The sequence below is a fragment of the Melospiza melodia genome, chromosome 1, assembly GCF_035770615.1.
Source record: "Melospiza melodia melodia isolate bMelMel2 chromosome 1, bMelMel2.pri, whole genome shotgun sequence".
Lineage (NCBI taxonomy): Eukaryota > Metazoa > Chordata > Aves > Passeriformes > Passerellidae > Melospiza > Melospiza melodia.
The window spans coordinates 135,425,985-135,449,852 of record NC_086194.1 but is presented as its reverse complement, the minus strand read 5'-3'; the positions used below and the strand labels follow the sequence as shown (position 1 = coordinate 135,449,852).

Sequence of the window (23,868 nt, the reverse complement as noted above, 5' to 3'; positions counted from 1 at the left end):
GCCCGCCCCGCGGCCATGGCCCCCATGGGCATCCGCCTCTCGCCGCTCGGCATGGCCGTGTTCTGCCTGCTGGGGCTGGGCGTCCTCTACCACCTCTACTCCGGCTTCCTGGCCGGCCGCTTCGCCTTCTTCATGCTGAGCGAGCCGGCGGCCGGCGGGCCCGAGGCGCCCCACGGCTCTGCGCCCGGCGGCGCCGTGGACCTGCGGGAGCTGCTGGCCGTGTCCGTGCTGGCCGCCGTCAGGGGCGGGGAGGAGGTGAAGCGGGTCCGCGAGGGGAACGTCCTCAACGCCAAGGCGAAGGGGAAGACGCGGGAGGGGGCCGAGGAGCAGCTGACCACCGGCGACCTCCTCTCCAACCGCAGGATGTTCTACCTGCTGAAGGGCGCCTTCCCCGCCGTGCAGGTGGGTGCCAGGCGCCCTCCGTGGGGCGGGGGCTGCTGTGGGCCCGCTGTGGAGCCCCCGGCGCTGGGAGCCCGCTGTGGAGTCCCGGTGTGGGGCTGCTCCGCGCCGGCGGCTCTCCGGTCTGTAACAGCCGGCGGGAAGCGCTGCCCTCGTTTGCGCTTTTCCTTCCCCTCCCGCTGAATTTGTGGCAGTGCCACCTCACGCTCCTCGCCGTGGGTGTTGGGTTGCAGGGGAAAGAGTTGCAGCGTGTTGCAAGCGAAGCCACGCTGGTGAAACAGTATCAAACACTGCGGGCGTGGAGGGGCGCGGGGAACACCGGGTCTCGCTGTTGCGGATCCTGAGCTCTGTGGTTAGGGATGCAGGTAATTGTGCAGCGCAAATTCCGGCTGCGGTTAAGATGCGGAGATTAGGAACGCCGTTGCTTTGGTAGTTATCCGTCCTGCCAGTTGTCCTTGCTGCCGTCAGTTGTGGGGAGAGCCAGGGGCGGGAGCAGCGACGGAGAATTCGAGGCTTAGGAGCATAGCGCTGCAATAACCGAGTGATTAGCGCTCGCGGCTGGGGGACAGCTGATAAGCGGAGCTGTGTCAATACTGTGGATCACTGCCTACCTGAGCAAAATGAGTTTGCTTTGCTTTCAGAGGCGCACACCCCTTCCTGCGCTCCTGAAGTCTGGGTCTGTCTCTTAAGGTCGCACCCTAAGCTTTGAACTATATTTCGAGGATTTTTGGGGTTTGTTGGCATTGTTTCTGCTTTCACTTCAGTCAATGAGAACTTCTGTCTTTTGGTGTTAAATTCCTTAGCTTTTCATGGCCATTTGACGTGGGTAGAAAGCCCTAAATTTGGATCTCAGAAGTGGTGATTTCTGGAGGGGTTGGGAGAAAAAGTAAAGTCCAGTTTTTGGTTATTGAGTTACTATTCAATTTTCAGTAGCTGTTTTGAAAGTTTCACAGATAGATGTGTAGTTTTTTGTTTGTTGGCTTTTTGGGGTTTTTTTTGTTTATTTTGGTGGGGTTTTAAAAGTGTTGTAAAGAACTTATTGAATATGAAATCTGGAGGAAACAATAAATTCTTCAACGTTTGAAATAAGCTTGAGATGTGACTAATCTTCCTCTACAGAAAGATTATGCTGGTTTTGTTTTGAAGATTTCCTGGATTTTGTCTGTTGGTGACAAGGCACCTTCACAGGCCCAGTGTTAAAGGAAGAAAAAATATTGATCCCTGTTCTCTTGCATTATTCAGTGCCCTTAGAGATCTTGGCTTTACAGCTTAGCTGGCTTGAAACCTCTATGCTTTCTCCCGTTTCACAGATGGAGGGACTTAATTAATCTAGATTAAGAGTTGTCTGTGCTTCTAGAGAAAGCTGTGGGTTCTGTCTGGGCTTGAAGAACACAGTGGACTGTGTATTGCCTGCTCTGTGGTCACATGTAAACTTGCTCTGGAGCCTGGTATTCCTAGCAGTGACTGTCTGACTTGTGTCTTTCTGGCAGAGGGTGTTAACTTTGATAATCTACTTTTTAAAAACTTGGGTACTTCCTTTTATTTTTCTCACAGGTGATGTGTGCTGCTCGTCTTTAAGAATAGATGGTACTTTCGAAAGTGCAGATGTGTTCTCAAAGGCAGTATAAAACTGAAAATGTGTGCATAGGTCCGTGGAACTAAAATACCAGTCATATGTCTTTTCTTTTTCCTAACTCTTCCTTAGACTGAGCTTGAGCACTGAGGTTATCTAGGATGAGTGTACTTGACAAATTTTTCAGGTGATTTGGAGTTATTCAGTCTGACAGATCAGCTGTGGGACATTAAGTATTCTAAGAACATGATGGGGATAATAACAGCTTACCTCATGTGGTGTTTAAAAAATACTCACCAAGCTGTGTATACACTGATAAGCCCGTGATGAAAATGTATTCATAAACATTTGCCCAAACTAAAATCAAAGCTTTATTTTACCACTGTGTACATACTATGTGTGCCTCTCAGGTGTGAAGACAAGGTATCATCTCAATCTACTAATCCTTCAAGTGCAACTTCAGAGCAACCCATCTAAAACTGCAGCTCTTTCATGGAACAGAGCTGCTGAGTCTTGGTGTGAATATAAGGATTATAGAGGATTTTCTGAGGCAGTATAAATTGCATCATGTAAGAAATATCTTCTTTATATCTGTAATCTTATCCCCCTTGTACAGAGTGACACTCCAGCATAAAAGATGCTGCTGAAGTCAAGTAAACCTCCTCTTCTCTCCTTGCTAGAGAAGATGTTGCTAATAAAAGCTGTCAAACAAAAACGGCAATAATTCCAAGAGTAAGCTTATGCAAAACGACAATTTTCCCACTTCCTGAAGTTCTTGAGTTTAACAGGAGAACTTCAGTGTTTAAATTGTTGCCAAATGCCGCATCCAGGAAGAAGATGAACAAGCACAAAAACTAGGTGCTAAAATATGCCTGTAAAGCAAAGGAAATGGAGTTGTTCAGTCTGGAGGAGAGAAGGCTCCTGTGGGATATTACAGAGCCTTTCAGTGCCTGCAGGGGGCTGTAGGAGACCTGGAGAGGAGTTTTGTACAAGGGCATGTGTTGACAGGACAAGGAAGAATGACTTTCAATTGGAAGAGAGCAGGTTTAGATTGGACATTAGGACAAAATTCTTTACTGTGGGAGTGGTGAGGCAGTGGACCAGGTTGCCCAGAGAAGTTGTGGATGGCTGCTCCCTGGAAGTGTTCAAGGTCAAGCAGGATAAAGCCTTGAGCAACCTGGTTTAGTGGAAGGTGTCCCAACCCATGGCAGGGGGTTGGAGTGGGATCTGGAAGGTGCCTTCCAGCCCAAACCATTCTATTACTCTGTGATTCTCTAAGAATAACTGTGGCCTTCCAATATTTCAGAATAACCAAGGGGAGTAGTCATTCAACTGAAATAAACTTAAGTCAGTGAACTGTGTTACATTCCTTGTTTTGTGCTGCTGGACATAAAAAGGCAAAACATGCAAACAGTTTTTGTGAAGCAGACCTGAATCTCATAAAGTGTGGTTATTAAGAGAAGATAGAAGAGTTAGGCTTCTCACATGCAGAAGCTGAAATAAATCTGGAAGAAGCCTTATCATACTAAGAGGTGGGATTTATAAAAAAAGCCTTTTCAAAATCTGAGGGGAAAAAAATCCCACAGAAAATGTTTGCCTTTGTTCTCTTGAGTAAAGGTATTGGTCTCTACAGAGGAAGAGGAACTCCACTGCTGTCATCAACTGCTCTGTTTGATATAAATAGATGCATTTGCATCAGTTGAGACTTCTCAAGGCTGTGTTAGGTAAGATCTAGGTAGGAGTGGCTCAACACAGTTTTAAGACTGTGTAGATTTAGTTTAGATTTAGAGGTGGTATTTTTATATCCCTCAGAAACAGGGATATAAAGAGAAAAATAAGAGGCAACTCACTTACTGCTACCTTGGGTATTACCCAGTGTTGTGTGATTGCACTCAACATCCAGCAGTAAATATTTACATGTGTATTCCATGAAGCATCTTTGTACAGTTGATTTTAAATATACTTGGTGCTAAAAGAGATGCATTGCTTTCCCTTGGTGAAGTTCTCAACTGCAGTTACAGGCTTGAGGTTTTACTGCTCCTGCATTACCAGCATATTGTCCTCATTCATTTGTCATGCTAAGAAAGAGTTAAAGGTCTCATCCAGCTGTAATCATCCCCTCTGCTGCTTTCATTTTTTATTTATTTTGTTTATAATTTCTGGGTTACTTCTTTCCTGGTTGGTTCTCCATGCAGCCTTATTAATTCTTGTGCTGGCACAGTGGTGGTGTGATAAGGACTGGGGTGGGAATTAGATGAGGAGATTAAGGAGATGCTTGACCCAGCCCTGCTGCTGGGATGGGACTGGACTGGGGAAGCATTCTTTCCAAATTCAATGCTGGTATGTTCTGCTTAGAAGAGGTTCTGTGAAGAAATGATCTCATGATAGCAGGGTTTCAGCAGCATTACCTGCTAAAAGATCCCTCTCAGATCCTGCCTTAGGGTCTTACTCTTTTAATGTGGCCTGTCCAGGGATCAATGTCAGGATCTTGATAACTGATTGTATCCCAAGTAAAAATTTGAAATAAAAGTTATTTAAAAGAAATGTTTTTTAGGAATACCCTGGTTTCAGTTCCCACTACAGCCCATCTCCAGCACATCTGAGGGAGCAGCCCTGCTTGATCACAAAGGGAGGAATGACTGACAGACTGTTCCTTAAACTTGCACTTTGACCAGATTACCTCTTATCCTCTGACTGAAAAAGCCAATTTTAAAGTGACCCACACAATTCTGCTAGAGTTATTTTCACAGGATGCAGATTTCAGTCTTACTGGTCAGATTGTATTCTGCCCTACATTTTCATTTTGAGCTGTTTTGGCTTCTTTTTGTTCTAAAGTTGCACGAGCTATATCTGTTGTTTTCTAGTGTAAATACTGAATAGAGTTTCATCTTGTCCACTCCCTTTTTTTTATATTGTGACTGTGGTGGAAATGAAGTCTTCCTCCGTCCCAGTCTTTTTCTTTGAGCGTCTTTTTTTGAGTCTTGTCACTATTCTAAATCCAAATGTTCTTATGTCTCTTTCCCAGTTATGACTGATGATAAATACCACGTTTCAAGCTTATGCCTGATAATGCTGCAATCAGCGCTTGAAATGAAACTTTTAAGAACATGTCACTTTTACTTTGATTTTCTTCTAAATTAATCTGACTTTTGAAGATTAATGACTGCAAGCATTCCTTTTTATCAGGCTATCTGAAGTACTGTCTAGGTTTCAACTCACTGTTTACAGGCTTCTGATCACAGTGCCAACTCCCCAACGTAAAAAACTGGAATTTCATCTGAGATGGCAAGCTCTGTAAGTGATACTGAGTCTCTGTGAAAGGCAGGTGTATTAAAGAAGTGGGTTTAAAAAAGGAAATATTACTTAAACTTCAGAGGTATTGCACTTTAATGAGTAGGTTCAGTAATTTGTCTTTTCATGTTGTGAGAATGGCCTCCTCAGGTCTTAGGGAGGAGAACTTTTAATAAAGTTTGTGTTCTTCTGACCCAGATGATCTTTGCAGAATCCACTGCCAGTGGGTTTCTAAGTTAAACAAGAAGTGTGCATGTTGATCTGAAATCTCAGTAATAGGTGTTGTCTGGAGGTGATACATCTCCTAACATGGGTTCCAAATGATGCCAGATGACTTATGCCCACTCTCTCTGCATGAAAATAAAGTTAGACTGTAACTGTATGCTAATAAGCTCTGTGATTATCTTTTCAGATGCAATTACAAATAGTTTATTTGGCTTGTTTGTACACTGCGGGTGTTTAATCTATCATCTGAGCGTCTGGAGAGCTGCATTTCTTAGTGTAGCCACTCACAAAGAGCGGACTTTTTTGGGTATTATCTATTTTATTGGTAAATTTCTAATCTGTCCTTATTTGGATGTTTTCTTAAAATGAAGTTCTACAACTCTTGTGACAAAGCAAGTCATCTCTTTCTCTTTGCTAGACTTGGGTCTGTATAGAACTGTAAGAGAGAATTTTGCCATCTACTGAAACCACTTGTGTGCGCTAATAAGCAAGTGGTTTTATTTTCCTGGTCTAAAATTCTAGATATTTCTGCAGATTACTGGTGGAAACAGTGAATCCTGTGACCTGTGCTGATTCCCTCAATTCCACTTTGTTGTTTTCACCGAACTATTCATTGTAAGTCCATAGAAGCAGAGTTGTCATTGGATGTCTTTATCATTTATTAAATCCTGTTTGTTTCAGTCAGCTTCCTACTGGCTTAATGGCCAAAGTCACCTAATGAGTGTTGATAAGCACTGATTGAACTTCTTGACATTTAGAATTGTCCAGATTCTTCTTTGCATATTCAGTCATCTTGTTCCTGCATTAAGGAACTTCTTGTTGCTAAAATAAACAAAGATGTAGTTGATGATAGAGGAAAACCTCTGTCTGCTTTGACTTAGGTGCCTTGAAAAAGGCATGTGTCCTTTTTCAGTGTTGTGGCATAATTATAGAAATACTTGTTGTTTTCTGATCAAATCAATGGCAACATGAGACCAGTGGGTTTTATGCCTCTGATTATTTTATACATTTGTATGATTTTATACCTTACACATTTATATACAAATATGCTTTGTAGTTTTAAACTTAATTAAAAGTTAGTACTTTAAACTTATCGTTTCTGAACTTAATTACCTTTTAATAAGTTGTTTTTTGGTGTTTTCTTTTTTAGAAAACCATATGATTCTACAAGGTCTTCTTTCCATTCATAATAAAATCTGCCTTGCTAAAACTATGTAAATTGACCCTTGTCAAGAGGAATATTTTTGAGAGGCATGATGACCACCGCTTGTTTTTCCTTTCTAATATATTGTGGTAATCCAAGGAGGAAAAGAACCTTTTCAAAAGCAAGCAGCTGGCTTTAAAAATGTCAATGTATTGAATAAAATCCGGGTTGGCTTTTTTTTTACTATGCTGGTAAGGCTACTATTCAAATTTTTTAAAGCTTAAAGGCATTTTACATTTACAAAGAGAAGTGGTACTTTGATTTCCCAGTTTGCATTATTTTCAGAGTTAATTAACCCAAGAAACAGTTTTCATTCACCACCCCTGAATTTGCAAGTTGGACAGAAGGGATCATAAATGGTCCTGGATGCAGGTGAGCTAAGTCCTGGCATGATCTTGTGTGAAAGCACGCCCCTCCCTCTGTAACAGATTCTGAAGCCTTGTTTTGTAACCAGGGGAGGTTAGATATTTTCCTCAGATACTGGGAATAATGGTGCTTTGAGTGCTTTTTGCTCTCCTGGAGAGTGCTCTCCTCTTGAGCATATTGATATGTCCTGACTTGTCTAGTGGGTGTTTACATTCAGAGGTTTTGGCATCTGATTCCTTCACAGACTTTGTGTATGTACAGATGCTGTGAGAAGCTGAGACAGCTTTCACCTCTGATACATTTGAGGAGAAAAACAGAGAAGCAGAGCCAATGGAGGCAGAACAGTCAGTGTAGCACAGTGAGTATAGGGTTGCTGTTCGGCGCAGTGCAGCAGCAGTGGTTGAAGGGGTCTTTAAGTGGGGGAAATCCCAAAGACTGCAGCTTGAACCCCTCTCCTCAGAGTTGGGACATCTCTGAAGCACAGTCACATAAGAGCAAATCAATTACAGTCCCATGAAACTACCCTGTAGGTCAGTATATCTTTCAAGATGTGTAGTTGTGGGTATTGTGGAGTCATAAAAGCAACTTGTGTTGGGAGGGACCTTAGAGATCATCTTGTTCCAGCTACCCTGTCGTAGGCAGGAATGCCTTCCACTAGACCAAAGCTGCTCAAAGCCCCATCCAGTCTGGTCTTGAACACTTTGAGGGATGAGGCATCCACAACTTCTCTAGGCAATATGCTCCAGTGGGGCTCACCACCCTTACACTAAAGAATTTCTTCCTAAAATCTAAGCCAAATCTCTCCTCTTTTAGTTTGAAACTATTTCCCCTTGTCCTATCCCTATCCACCCATGTAAAGAGTTATTCTCCCTCTTTTTTATAAGCACCATTTAAGCACTGGAAGGATGCCTTAAGGTCTCCCAGGACCCTTCTCTCCCTTCCAGGCTGAATAAACCCAGCTCTCAGCATGTCTTCATAAGAGAGATGTTCATCCTTCTCATTATCTTTGTGGCCCTTCTCTGGACCCACTCTAACAGGTCCACATCATTATTGTGCTGAGGACTCCATACCTGGTTGCAGCACTCCAGGTGGGGTCTCACCAGGGCAGAGGAGAGGGGGAGAACCACTTTCCTCCATCTGCTGGCCATGCTGCTTTTTGGATGCATCCCAGGAGATGTCCCAGGAGGCTGTCTAGGCTGTAAGCACACATCCATAATAAACCACAAGTGTGTCTCTGTTATGCTGCTCTCAGTGAGTTCCTTCAGTCTGTACTCATGCCTGGGATTACCCCAAATCAGGTGCAGCATCTTGCACTGGGACTTGTTGAACTTAGAGAGGTTCTCATGAGCCAGCTTCTCAAGTTTGTCCAGGTCGCTCAGGACAGTATCCCTTCCTTCTGCTGGGTCAAGTGCACTGCTTGGCTTCATGTCCTCTGCAAACTTGCTGAGGGTCCACTTGATCTTACCATATCTGATGAAGATATAAGAGAGCACCAGTCCCAAAATGGAGCCTTGATGGAGACCATCACTGACCTCCATATGGACGTACAAGTTGTTGACCCAAACTTTCTGACTGTGTCCATCTATCCAGTTCCTTATCCACTGAGTAATCTTTAAATCCATGTCTCTCCAATTTGGAGATAATGATGTCCTGTGGGACCCTATCAAAGGCCTTACAGAAGTCTGGGCAGGTGACACCAGCTGGTCTTGGCACCCTTGTCAGCTGTTGCAGTCACTCCATCTAGAAGGCCACCAGGTTGGACAGACATGAACATGAACTCTTAGTGGCTGCTCTAGACATTAGTACAGAAGGTGTTATAAAGTATAATATATAAATAATTATAAAGTATCTTCTACCATCCACAGAGGACATCTCTCAGTCTCTCAGAAAGATGGTGCTGAAATCACTGTTGGTTTGTTGTTTGCAAATGTTTGCCTCTCCACTTCTTTCTTCCATCTCATGTCAGGTGGATACAGGTGGCAAAGCTGAACCTTGGGCATGCATGATCATGATCTTGGGCATGATAATCACTGGTGAAGTGGCTGCATAGGTCATGCAGCAACAAATTGGTTGTGCACCAACAAAACAAAAACAATCACCTAATAATGTTTTACTAATGTTCCCCTGTGCACACTCCAGGCTTGCAGGCTTCAGGTTTTTAATTTCCTTAGTCCTATTCAAATCAATAGACTTATCTATTGAGTCATAAAATCAGAATAATGTGGGTTGGAAGAGACCTTAAAGGCCATCTAGCCCAACCTCCTTCAGTGAGCTGAGACATCTTCAGCTCAGTCAGATTGCTCAGAGCCCCATCCAACCTGACCTGGAACACTTGAGGGATAGGGCATCTACTACCTCTCTGGGCAACCTGTTCCAATCTCTGGTTTTGAAAGGTAATACCTGGAATACTCCTACTTTCATATTCTGACTGGTAAATGTTTACTTTTCTTGTTACCTGAACTCTGTGTCAGGATGTTGGTTTGGGTTTTTTTTTGTTTTGTTTGGTTTTTTTTTTTTTTTTCAGTTTAAGCAGCTTAATTGGTATTTTTATAATACAGGTGTGGTAATATTTGTGTTGTGCTTGTTTTATTTTCTAATGAAACAGCACTAAGATTTGGATTTCAGAGGACATCTGTTTGCATATATTTTTTCACTTTAGCTTACCTTTGATGAGTGAATTCAAAGGCAAAACTACAGTTCCACTCTTTCAGACCAGGAAAAAGCCTGAAGTGGTGCACCATGCCAGGGACAGCTAGCTAGTATTCAAGTATTCAAGCAGGCTTTTTGGGAGATAAGCTGCCACAAAGACAGCATGAAGCGCTGTTAGGGACTGAACCAGCACAGGACAGAGAGCTGCTGTGAGATTCCCTGAAGTCTTTGAGTGGCCAGGACTGTTGGATGTTGAGAGCACTGCATTTATCCAGACAAGCTTGTGGTACACTGGATTTGCTTCCTGTGCTTCTGAGCAGATCTGTGTTCCAATCACCAGCGTGCTGGACAGGAGTGATCTCTGTGCAGAGGTTTCCAAAGGCTGGAAACACCTGACCATATTGGAAGGCACAGCATGCACTGATCCTGGTATTGATGTTGGACCTCTGCTGCTGGCTTCCATGAGCAGCATCCCTCATTTGTTATGGAATTCCTGCACCTTATGGGCTGCTTTTGGGGAAGCTCTGTACTGGCGAGATGCAGCCAGACTGCCTTGTTTAGGAAATAATGGGGTTTTTCTTGTTGTTGTTGTGTTTTTTTTTTCTTTTTAACTTTTCAGCAGTATTCCATGCACTGATTTACATATATAATATTAAACCTTTGTGTTTGATGCAGTTCTTTGTGAGGAGGGCTTTTGCTTCAAGCATAAGTGGGGAAGATTTCCAAAATGTAGTTAACCTTCATGTCAGTGCTCAGCTTCCAGAACTTCCCCAGATGGGCTTTTACACCTTACAGCTGTTAGGCAATTTACCCCAGAGAGTCTTGCTCAAATAAGGTCTAGTGCCTGAAATATCTGGCCTTGTGATAGTCTTTGTACCATATCTACTCCTAATTTCTGAGTGAGGATTTGGGATTGCAGTGGACTGTATATCCATATTGCTTGAGGAAAGTTTAAAGTGTAAGGTCATGGCTTCTGGAGGCTGCCAGCAAATGAGAATGACAAATAGGAACATGGAGTTAACACAGAGGAATGTTTTCCAGGCATATTAAAAAAAAAAAAAAAAAAAAGAATACAGGAGGAATAAAAGAAGTTTTAAGGATTGGTGAGCCCCTCTCAGGCAAGTATTCAGGCAAAGCTACAGAGTAAATGATCATGTGAATAGAAGAACAAGTGAACCACTTTGGAGTTTTGTTTTTGTGGGGTTTTTTTACTTTCTCCAGATGTCTTTGCAACCTTATCACTCTTTCTCTATTTTTTTTTTCTAGTGAAATAATTATATCTGCTGAGAGGGACTCCTCACAAGCATTATAAATGCTGCAGTGTCGCGGCCACTGCTACAAAATCTGAGCTAGCAGGTGATGTTTCTCTGAAAACAGTACCTTTCAGATAGTTTCAGACTTTACGCTCTAGTGTACTGTAACAACAGGTTTAACAAGATATTCTTCCTTTTGAGCATTGGTTCCAACCCCTTAACTTTGTGGAGGCCCCTTTCTTCTGTTGAGGAAATGTTTTTTTTATGATGGTATGTCATGTGATGTAGTGGAACTTAGACTGCCTAGGGGCTATGTTGAGACTGCCAAGTCTGTGGAACTACTCATCTTGACTTTGCAGGACTGTTTTCCCCAGGGGGAAATGCAATCATCAGGTTTATTGTATAGTGACAGATGTTTAATTTGTAAATGTCACGGCAACTTCAAGAGCTCCGTGTTTGGCATATAATGCTTCAAATACTGGTTTTACGTGAGAAGACAGCTATGATGTATGGCTGGAGTTGCTGCAGTTCTGCTTCCTTCTTCATTTGGAGTTCTCTTGGAGAAAATGGCCCCTAACCCTTGGCCAATACCCTGTTACAGTTGAGGTGTGTGTGATGTCTTTTCTTGTCATGATGTGAGTTATGTAAAAATCCTGCTCACATAAGGTCTGTCACAGTCAAATGTAGTCTGATAGCTCTTTCATTTTCATTGTCTTTCCATGTCACTTGCTACAACTTTTGGGATAACTGTGTCTCTGGTCATCCAAAACTATTGTGACACTGCAGTCACAAGGATGTTGTGCTGGGTTTTACAGTTTTGGAGTTTTACTCCATTCAACAGATTGGTGCTGTGTGCTCCACTGCCTGGCCAAACTCTGCTTGATGTACTGAAATGCCTTCTGGTGTGAAGTAAAGTTCATTAAGCTGGGTAGCAGTTGACAACAGGCTTAAAGATGACTTTTGACTGCTGTTAATAAATGTTCTTCATGGACCATCTTAGGACCTTACCCCAACCTACCCTAAAAATCGGTATGGGATGTTATTACTTGTTTGTGAAATAAATTTGCCTAACAGTTGTGTAGTAGTTAAATTCAACTGAGCTGCTTAATCTTCTACTTGTAACTCAATGCTTGCAGCAGGAATATGTATACTAAGATTTCTTCTTGTCCAAGTCATGCAGAGTCTGCACAATATCTGGTGATAGTATATCTCTACATTTCCATGTGCTTCTACTGGTTTATATAAATTGAATTTGAGACCCTCTACTGTCTGTGTACTGTATGATTTCTCCAGAGTCAAATGTTCTGCCTGTAGTACTTGAAGCAACTGCATTTAAATATTGATTTAAAAAAAATGTGATTCATGCTGTGGGAATGTTCAGTAGGGAGACCTGCAGCCAAAGCAACAGTGTCAAGCTGTGGTGTGGTTCCCAGTAAAATTCTGGATTGTGGTTTTGCATTGCTTATCACATGAATGTAATAATGAGAAAATGAAAAAAATTCCTGTAATTGAGGTGAAGGAAGGAAATGAAAATGTGAGCAAACCTGTAATTTTCAGTTACTGTATTTGCAGTTAATGCAACTACTTCTGTAGTTACAACATACTTTATGTTAGTGCAACTACTTTTGTTTTCTTACCACAGATAAATTCTGAAGAGCGTGTTGATACAGCTGATCAGGAGACAGTCTCCTGGGATCGCAGTATTCCTGAGGACATAAAGCAAAAAATACAGCCTAAAGAGGTGCCAGCAGAAAGTGTCACTGTCTGGATCGATCCATTAGATGCTACACAAGAATACACAGGTAAGTGATTCTTGTTGAGAAATCATGTGTGTAATTCTGATGTTTGCCTTTTACACTGGAGACAAGATAGTAAGTAAAAGGACATCTCTTGTTAAAATGTCTTATGTCAAAGCTAGCGTGATTTAACTGAACAGATTGCATCATGAAATCTCTGTAGTTCTCATTTTACAACGTTTGCTTTTATGCATTCCAACTCTGAAATTACTTTGGTACCTTTACAGCTATCTAGTTGCTATAATGAATGGTAACTGTCAATTATGGATTGTACTGGAATTACACATTTCTTTATTTTAGTCATTACTGTGGTGACTCTAAGTATCTTAGATTTTTGGTTTTGTTTCTTTAAAGGGAATACTAAGTAAGTATCCTATTTAACTTGATATAAGAAATTTTTTGTTGTCATTTTTAAAAACACCATGCATAATTCAGTCTTCCCCCTTTTCAAATGTTTTAGGATGTCACATAAGCAGTTCAAGGCAATCCAACTAAAATTCTTCCTGAAAAGTACTAAGGAACAACTGGAAAAGTGGGATTTTTTTTTTTGGTTACCATGTAATTGATACAATTATCCTTTCAAGTGGATGTTCTTTGGTTTTTGAATTCGCATTTTTGAGCCAATAGAGGATAGGAGGTGAGGCAGAGAAAGGAGAATGGAGGGGCACAGATTGCCATGAAAAGATATGTTGCATAAGACACAGCTGTTAGCATTAGACCTGTAGGAGTATAGGTTACATCTACTGAACAGGAAAAATTGCTGGAAACCTGAAAAGTCTTCAAAGTCTTTTGAAAACTGAAAGGTTATTTGAAGATACATTAAAGTTATATAACTGCAAGAGGCAGAATATAAACTAGTCTTCAGAGAATAATCTGAATAATCTCCTGTCTATTTTCCTTTTGTGTTCTTGGCATCTGATTGTTAACTTGCTCACTTTCTTGTTTTGCCCACAGAGGATCTTCGACAGTATGTCACGACCATGGTTTGTGTGGCTGTGAATGGTAAACCAGTAATAGGTGTGATACACAAGCCCTTCTCATCATACACAGGTATCTTCATGCCTTCACCTATTTCTATGATAGCCAGTCATAGGATTAATTGAAATTTGATGTTTGAGAGAACATCTCTAGGTATAAATGAGAAAATATACCAGCAGCAAAAGGGCACTGCAGCAGACCACACAATTAGAGCTGTAGGTGTGTTCTGTGGTATAAAACCACAAAGGAAAATGCTGCCCTTGTTTAAAATAAAAATGATGCATTTAGAACAAACAAACTGAAAATATTTTAAAGAGCTAAGATCCCTTCAATTAGAGTGCTTATTGCAAACAAAACAAAAAAAGTTAAACTACAAATACTGACCGGTTTGATGTGAGCTTTTAGTTTTTAGCAAAAAGAGCACTTTGCTCATTTAGCAGAATAGCTTGGATCTGTGATAATATACCCAGCAGCTGCTGTGTATTCAGTGTGAATTAAAAGAAGATTGAATAAAGATCTTAATGGCAACTGTTTGTGTGTAGCAGGCAAGACTGTCTAACATAGCCTTATTGATTATCTGACATGTTTTTAATGCCACAGCTATGAAGTAATTAATTTTTCAGTATTAATGATGTATCAGCAAGCATTGCTGCAAGTTTGACAATTTTCCTGCACTTCTCAAAGCTTCAAAGTAGTTTCAGTATTCATGTGTATTTAAAACAGGAATTGCTGTTTACATTTTCCCTTAGGCGATACTGACCTCTAGAGTTCTGAAATTTTGCAGTAGCTCTGGAACAAAAACTAAGTCTGAATAAATGCATTTTGTATTTGTTGTCCTTTTTTGGCCCTAAAACACTAAACACTCAACATTTTGTGCTAAATGTTTTGCTGTCTATAAATATGAATTTAATTACCAGTCACTTAAGTATGTACTATATTCCAATATGCTTCAAGAATCTTGGAGATTTTGGAACATATGTTTTTAGGTGTCAATATCTATCTAAAGAAATGGGTTTTTAGCATTGTAATGTTGAGAATTTATCTCCTTTGATAAGAGTGAAGTGTGCAATGTTCAGACATGGAATCAGAGGAGATGCGATGAATTCTGTCATTCTGCGTGACAGGTATTCATTTTCCAAGCTGGAAATACCAGTATGTTTTGAGTCAGATTGTTCCTAATACTACCACACAAATACAAAGCAATAAAGGGCAGTCAGCATTGTTATTACACAGAGCTCAGTCTGTTGCCAAACAATCTGGTTCTCTGCTGAGATGAAATTGCTGGGTAGTTTACTAAGTAAATGTCAGATTAATGGTTAGGGGATACCACCTACCAAGCTTGGCTTTGAACTTCGTGATGAAGTAAGTGGGAAGTTGTGGATTCTAAATTCTATGCTCTGAAACACAACATCAAATATTTTTCTTTGTAGCACTATCCTCCTGAGCTATTTCCTTCTTTAGCATTACTATCCTTCTGAACTAAATGACTCCACAGCATTTTTAGTATCTGCTTTAAAGGGTAGTGGGGCTTTTTGTTCTTGCATGAAAACATTGTCTGAGGAAATACTGGATGTATTTCTGTCTAGGAGCCATCCTTTTAACTTTGGTGGGTTTCTAATTGCAAATTCTGAATATTAACTGCTTGGGATTTTTCCTTCTTATTCTGTGTTTTGGAATTATCACACAAGAACAGTCAGGTTTGGGATAATGCCATATGCACCAATGTGTGTGTGGCCTGTGTCACTTCCCTTGTACTCACCCCATCCTCTGTCAGCCCTTTCTCTTTTACAGGAGTGAGACATATTCAGTCAGAAGTATCAATTCCATATTGTTAATAAGTACCCTTTTATCCTTACACTTAGATTGTCTTGTAAATCTTAGTAGAACTTTTGTTTCTCTTGTAGCTTGGGCAATGGTGGATGGTGGGTCAAATGTAAAAGCTCGTTCCTCCTACAACGAGAAAACTCCGAAGATTATTGTGTCCCGCTCCCATGCAGGAAAGGTTGAGCAGGTTGCACGGCAGACATTTGGAAATAAAACTGTGATAATCCCCGCTGGTGGAGCAGGTTTGGTTCTTTAAGCATCTTATCCATTTTGTTGCTTCTGGATATTTTAATGGTGTAGCTCTTACTAGACAAAAGGGTATACTGTAGTGTCTTATCTTTTTCCTTTTGTCTTTTGATCTTCACATCACTGAAAGCAAACACTTGACAATAGAGACAAAGTTTTTTCTGTATTTAGGAGCCTACATGCAAACTTGATTCAGGCTGTTCACAAGTCAGTGTGTTACTGAGTCTAAGCCTAGGCCAGCAGTGCTGTTGTGGTCCTTTCACTGAAACACACTGATGTGTGTTCATGGAAGGCACTGATGCCTCAGTGGGAGAAAAAGTGTTGTGTGACCACAGGCACAATCATGGAAGAAAATCTGTTGGTTGTTAGTTAGCTGTTAGTATGGTTGATTTAAAAAAAAAAGTTAAGAAAAGGGCCATTAAAGTTTGGTATTGTTTATTGCATTTATGTCAAAAGAGGAAAATTAGTATCACTAAAGTCCATTTTTATCTGCCTCATACTCAATTTAAAGGAATTTTCAAATACTTTTTATTTATGCAATGTCCTTGTGCATGTTATTGACAGAACATACATGGGAGACACTAGGCTTTTTTTCCTTATTTTCGCAGAAATGTTATCTTTGTGTCTTTAATGTGAAAAGCCAGAATTCCCTTACAGATTGTTTAGTCAAGAATGTCTTGTAGTGCTTCTTGATAATGACTGTAAATGTCAAAGTGAAAGTGTAACTGACTATAGCATGGCTTGTCTTGTCCAGGGCTTGACTCTGTTTAAGAAGATAAAGAAATGAACAGATTAATGAATCAAGAATATTGCTCAAAGAGTTGAAAATTTGAAAGAAATTCCATAAAAGAATGGATACTAGTTTGAGTAATTACTTTGTAGTGCATAATGAATAATAAAGGGGAATGTCCTGGGCTGATTTACTTTATTAGAGTGGTATATACATCTTCCTTCTATTGCAGTAAAAAGCCAGGGAGAAAAAGATAGACTTGAGCATGATGTAGAGATTGAGAAATGAATGAGTAAACATAAGAGCAGAACTATATTTGAGTGTCTGGTCGTCTTCTTTTAATGTGTTTTGACAGGAAAGCTTGGTTTAATTTTTTTTTTAACCCCTGCCCATTTCTTCTAGGTTATAAAGTGTTGGCCCTCCTTGATGTGCCTGAAAAGAATCAAGAAGAAGCTGATGTATATATCCATGTCACCTACATTAAGAAGTGGGACATATGTGCTGGAAATGCAGTGTTGAGAGCTTTGGGTGGCCATATGACTACCCTGACTGGTGAAGAAATTAGTTACACTGGCTCAGATGGCAATGAAGGAGGACTTATAGCCAGTATCAACATGAACCATAAAGCACTAATTGAAAAACTTCCAGATCTGGAAAAAACATCACACAAATAAGCATGACTGGTGGAGAAGTACAAGTTGTGCTTTTGTAGCCTCCAGATGCTCTGTCTGAAGAAGCAGGTGTGAAAACCTGCTGGAAAAGATGCACAACAAAGCAGTTTGGTGTGGGTTTGGGGACTATATCTTGCATTGGGTTTTGTCAGTGGTGGTATTTAAAAAGAATAAAATAATAATAAGAATTGGAAGTAGGAAGGGGACAATGGTCTCGCACATCAGTTTCCATGTTTTATTTTTTTCAGACTGTTTTCATGCAATTCTTATACTCAAGGTGCATTTACCATATATATTGGTGAACATAGGTGAACTAAAGAAAAATCCAATTTTTTTGGTAAAATAACCTAAGTATTTCTCACAGGAATTTCTTGAAACCTTATACATCTTATTGTAGTTTTAGTGATTCCATAATAAATTAGGTAGAAAAAAAGCTTGATTTTTATAGGCATCTGATAACTGTAAATGGTTTATCAGAAATCATGACCTCATATTTTGTATCCCCTGAATGGAAAGCACAAGAAGGTTAATTCAAATCTATATGCAGCAACAGTTTATCTTTGACAGTGTGGCACTCTCTGCTTTTTAAGAGAAAAAAGGAAATGTTTTTTGACTTCTTTCCTGAAGATGTAAACCAGTTTTAGTTCAGGTGGGTTGTGAATATCGGTGTTTAATTAATCAGTGTAATTATTTCCTTATACCTTTTTAAAAGAAGGCAGCATTTCCTTGTATAGTTTTTAGCAGTTACTTCTTGTCCTTGATTTCTGCAAGCAGTGTTGAAGATGCATGCTAGATTTTTCTCTAAAGTAGGGCTTGTTCATCATGTGATGTTTGTGCCTATAGAAGCAGCTTCCTTCAGTACCTCTTATTTTGTTTGTTTGGATTTTCTTTCCATTGGACAGAGTCACAGGGAATGAGTTTTACAGAAATAGTAGGTTGACTGGCTAGTTCCATTTCCAACACAAGATATAAACCAGCACTTTTTCTACAACTCCAAGAACAGCTTTTTCTTTTTAGCTTGCAGCACACTCTCTCCTGCAGAAAGCTCTTCAGCCATTCCAAACAGCTTGTGCTTATTTGGTTTGTGGTAATTTACAGAGGGAGAAGAAACCGTTTGAACTTGAATCTGCTTAAGCAAGTTTGAAGAATGTGTGGCACGTGAAGTACAGCAGGGTGTGCAAAATTTTACTGAAAAATGTTCTTTGCAATCCAGTACATACAGAACAGAATGCAGGTCCTTTGATATTAAATGACAATTTGTTGTACCTCTAGAAGTTGTGGACTTCTATCTCCAAACATGTAACCATCTGCATTGTTGTTCTCTGCACCTCCCTGAAAGGTTTCAAAAGGTTAAAATATATGTGTTATTTGAATTATCAGAAAATAAGCTGCCCATCTCTCCTCCAGAATGCTAAAATTCTGAGTTAATATAGATGGTTTCTGTTCAAAGTTTGTTCAGTAAAGGCTTAGGCTGCTTGATCCAAACCCTTAATTCTTTAATTTTGACTTCTTTCATATTGTTAATGAGAACTACTGTTCTGATTAAAAAGAGGTTTTTCTCCTTATGTCAGTAATGGAGTATGTTTAGATACTACTTTCAACTTCTAGCTTAAGTTCACATTTCCAAAAGACTTCCCAGGTGTTGCATAACTACAGATTCAGACTTTTATTTCTTAAACTAACTGGCAAAGGAGACTGAAGCTTAGTCCTATGAGCCTTTACAGGTAGTTTATGGAGAACTTCTTTTCCAACACAGACACACTATTGCTGCTCTTTGAAAATAACTTTTACACATGTAGATAATACACAAAGCAATTTTACTTTCAGTTCTTAAATTTAAGAAACTTCTATATGCTATAAGTGATCATACCCTTTTTAAAAAGGATTTGATCTATTTCAAAAAGTTGTTGAGCTTCCAAACTTCAGTGAAGACTAAAAGAAACATATTTATCAAGGTTTTAAGATTTTACAAGAAGATTGCAACTTTTTAAGGCGGATTTAAATGTCTTAAAGCCTAATTTAATAAAAACAGCTGTTTGTATGTTTATTTGTTAAAGAACATGGATTAAAATTTAAATATGACAGATAGCCATAGTTAGCCTACTATAAAAACCTGATTGTGTCACAGAGAAGGAATGCACAATATTTAAGTAGGCAATTAAGATAAAATCTGTGGCAAGTTGGGGTTTTAGAATCAACTTGAAATCCTATGTAAACATGCTTCCTAAAAATGGGACTGCTTTTATTCTGGGGAATGCTTCTATCACATCCTTGCATAAGCTGTGATCAGACTTCCTGTATGGGAAATTAAAAATGTTATGTAATGTACAAGGGCTTACTTGTATCAGTTGAAGGCATAGACCAGTGAACAAAATTATTTGCCTACATTATTTTTCCTTAGGAAAACAAAGTACCTTAGGAGAGGCCCTCCTTTCCTTCCTCCCTCCCACATGCTGGCTAAAATGCCTAGCCTTCCATTAGGAAGACTTGTGCTTGTTTAGACACATTAATATCCTAAATTGCTTTGTTGCAATGGATCACAGTGTTCAGTACCTTTCACAGGGGACCATTATTGGCCTAATCTCACTCCTGGTGAAATTGAGGAAGAGGTGGGAGTGTGGTGCCCAGTTAATTACTTGTAGTAGAGCCTGAGCTCATTTCCCACAGTTGAGGGCTAAGGTAGTGCTTGTGGTCTCCCAGTGTAATTTAAAGAGCTTTGGTGTGAGAATAGGTGAGCAGCTGGTGAGTATCAGTTTCAGATGTCATTTTGCAATAAATGTCACTCTTATGCAGACCAGCAAGTATTCACAAGTGCTTGCTTAGTGCACACATCCTGGTGCACTTTGTTTGTATGGTGTTAACACTCAGCTTGTCATTTCTTTGACTGTTTACACTCCATTCTGAAACATTCTGCTTAAATTCTGGCTTGAATATTTGTTTGGTCTCATCAGTGTGGATGTGACTTAACCTTATGCCCAGAGGGTAGGAAATCATCCATACCCAAATCTGATGGTGGGCTACATCAGTGTTCTTTACATCTTAGCCTTTTCCACATGAAGCTGTCACACACCATTTTTAGGGATGCTACTTCAAACAATTGCATGTTGTAGGTAGGTCCTACAAAAGTATATATTTTTAAAAATCTTAATTAAAAATAATCATAGTAGCATTCTAGCTCCAAATAAGGGAAGTAAGATTATGTATTATTTTAGCATTGGTTTTCCAATGGTGGATATTTTGAGTGGCTATTATGATTAAGGTGGTTGCAAGTGAAATTATTCTAAAGCTGTATGTATTTTCTCTTTTTCATTCTTCTAAAAAGAGTGTATGATAGCATAGATAATACCTGGTATTGTACCAAGAGCCCTAGCTTTCATTCCTTGAATGAATATTTTTAAATAAATGGAGACAGAAATTAATGGGTTGAATATTGTATTTAAGTGGTTTTGAGATTAACCTGTTTGCCAGACTTTTACAAATGGGTTTAAGAACTGTTTGTTCTGATCTACAGAGCATGTAATGATAATGAAAATATATAGCAGATATGGCATACTTGGTGAGTGAGTTAACCATACAGGTGAAGCTGCAAAGTCATCTAGTGATATTGTTCCATATATTTACTTCATTGTTGTTACAAGGGACAGATTTTCTAAATGGCTTCAGGTGTGAGAAAAGTTTTGATTTTTTTTTTTTTAATGGCCAATGGCTGGAGACCAGAGGTGGGGAGGGGAGTCAGTACGGGGTTAATCTCTGCTTTTTTGTTTATAAGTAAGTGTATTCCAATGTCTTTCTAGCATCCTGTTACCTATTTGGGTTACACAACAGTAGTGCAGTGTTGGATACTTCTGATTTAATGTCTAAAACAAGGAGTCCACATCTCCCAAGAATTGTGCAGTGAGAAGTGACCAGGTGTCATTCTGGGCTTCTGCTGTGTTATGCCAGCAGAGAATGGCTGCTTTGTGGTCTCCTGGATGTCATTCCAGTAGCGCTTTCTCTCACAGAAAACTGTTTTTCCAGGCTACTGTCTCCCCAGTTATGCCCAACTTCTTTGTAGATCTGTTTTCTGAAGTAAACAAGCAGTTGAAAGAAGCAGATGGATGTGCAACAGAGGACAAATATTTTTGTTTCTTTGTTTTTAAATTGCAGTAATTGTTTCATGTCTCTTGTCTTTCAGGAGTTAGTTAATGGTACAGGTAAGATTCAATGGACCACAAATAAATGCCTGTGGGATTTTAAGCCCAAGCAGGAGGAGGGCAGGAAGGACTGCCTCTAACCAAGGCAAACCTCAATGCATGATTTTCAGTCAGGCCAATCACGCTGAGTCCTTCATCTCTGCTTTAGCGGTTTAGGCCCTTTCACACAAACAGTAACAAATTTGACTTGGCCAAAATATCACTGATAGTCTTGTCTTCTAATCTGCTGTCCTCAGTGATAAAACTGGACTATATCTGCTTCACTGTAATGTAACTCCTTGAGGCAAGAATGTGGTAACTCTGAGGACCCAATTGTGACCTGTGAGCCACACCTTCCTCGTGGCAGCTCTTGCAGTGATGACCTAGTACTTGCTGCAAGTGTCTTCCCACCCCACAAACAGGCCATGCATCCCTATTGAGAAGCTGTTGAAGCCTTACATATTTTGGTTTTCAGGTGCCACAGCAGCTCTTTCAGCTCTTCTGTAAGAAGTGCTCATCCAGTTTCCTCTCTCTGGAGCCATTAATTAGTGGCCACTTTTCCCTCTTTGCTCTTTCTCTCTCTTCCATTCTGATCCTTGATCCTTTTTTAGTCAATGTGCACAAGGAAAATGAGAGACCAGAGATGAAGACAGTCCCAGATGAGAGGACTCCAGCAGTCAACTATCCAACTTATCCTGAAGCTGGTAATGTTTGAGACTAAGGTCTAAAGCAGTGACTGATTCAACAAGAAGTTGCCAACGAAATAATGGGAACATGGAGAGGTTCATGCAATTAGGGGTCCTGAGCATACGGTTCAGTAGTTAAACACCCAAAAAGAAGGAGAAAGTGGTTTTTAACTATAATGTTATTATAATGTTCCAAGCATTTGTCATTTGTGCCCCCCCAGGTGCAGAGCTTCATTGCTTATGAAAGAGACTGCATTGGTCCTCTGTGAAAGAATTTGTCGATTTTGTTGAACGCAATAGCAGTATTCCACAGAACTCAATGTGAGCAGCACCAAGTCAGATAAAACAGGAACAGTAAATAAAGCTAAATTCTGAAAAGCTCAACCTCTGTCAATAGAGCAAATAACCTGGGTTGTGCTAAAGTTACCTCTTAACAGCTTCAGTCTACATTTGGAAATGTCATCCCAGTGTCTGAAGTCTTTCAGGTTTTTTTGTGTTCTACAGCTGATAGAGCCCACTTTCAGGTAACATTGTTTTCTACACCAATTGTTCCTTATTTGCAATACATATTTCATTTATTCTCTCCAAAGAATCAGCAACACTCCAGCATTTCTACTCTTGTCCCACCAAATTGTATTAGCATTTTCCAATTGTGTGCCAAATGGAAGTAACAATTCTATAAATAAATTCTCTGAAAATACTGGTTTGTGAAGATGTTTGTCTATATTTTTTATTTCTAGGGGGTATTTATTCTTTATGCTCCAGATTTTTTTTTCCAGTAATGCACGTCATGTTGCTTCAGTTGGACTGGATCCATCATGTGTGTGAGACTTCCAGCCTGAGGAGTTACTGATAAGTCCAGCCAAGTTTATGGTAAATATAATTCAAGATCTCCACTGGTTTGGTTTTCGTATCTGTGTTGCTGTGAAAGCTGGTCAGTTTGTGAAAGTGAGTTCTTAGAAATCCCCCAGATAGTATTGCTCTTTGGATCTAAAGTTTTCTTTTCAGCATCATTTCCACATCTCTTCCTAATTATGTTACACCATTCTGCTCAAATCTGTTTCCATGAGGAGTAGCAGGGTAGTAACTGCACCATTATTAGCGCTTATTCTATTAGTGTACCACTCTTCATATGTGAAACCATGGAGCAAGTTGAAAGATCCTTTAATGTCTCACATCAATATGGCATTTTGGGCAGTTCTTGGATGCAACTTCAAATATGTTTCTTTTCACCCTTACCAATATGTGCAAGACTGGATGTACAATGCAATTGTCTTCCTGGACTTGGGCAACATATGCCTCAGAGTTGTACACAGATGTTTTGAAAACCCTAGGTCATGTGTGATCTATCAAGATCAGGAATTTGGAGTCTGTTGTGATGCTTCAAACCGCTTCAGAGAAGATGCAACCTGTTGGAACCCACAGAATTCCTCTGGCTGCCCTGGAGGACTCAAGCCCCTGCCCAGGGGGCTCAGAGACCTTGGCACAGAGCCCAAGACCCCTGTGCCTTTGATTTAGCCCTTGGAAAAAGCAATTGCCACCTTATATGAAGAATTACAAGCCACAAAAGTTTAAGTAGAATGATAGTGAATTTATCACAGGGTGAAAAAGAGATTTTTTGCGGCTTTTAGAATGGAGGTTCAGGGGGCAAGATGGAGGAATCTGGGCATGTCCAGCCTTTCTCCTTCTTCTTCTTGGCCTCCGTCTTCTGCTGTGGTGTTGGCACTTTTAGATTGGTTTAGAGTAGAAGCTCACTGTCTAACATGCATTATAGGTATTGGAAAGTAATTGTAAATATTGTACAC

At 40.1% G+C, this 23,868-nt stretch overlaps 1 protein-coding gene across 1 annotated transcript; it reads left to right on the top strand.

Annotated features, from left to right (window-relative positions):
• Positions 1-22,763, top strand: BPNT2 (3'(2'), 5'-bisphosphate nucleotidase 2). Its single transcript, XM_063169058.1, has 5 exons — positions 1-402; positions 12,603-12,762; positions 13,711-13,806; positions 15,639-15,800; positions 16,937-22,763. Exons 1-5 carry the CDS (start codon positions 16-18, stop codon positions 17,206-17,208), a joined length of 1,077 nt encoding a protein of 358 aa, XP_063025128.1. The 5' UTR covers positions 1-15; the 3' UTR covers positions 17,209-22,763.
• The last annotated feature ends 1,105 nt before the right edge of the window (positions 22,764-23,868 follow it).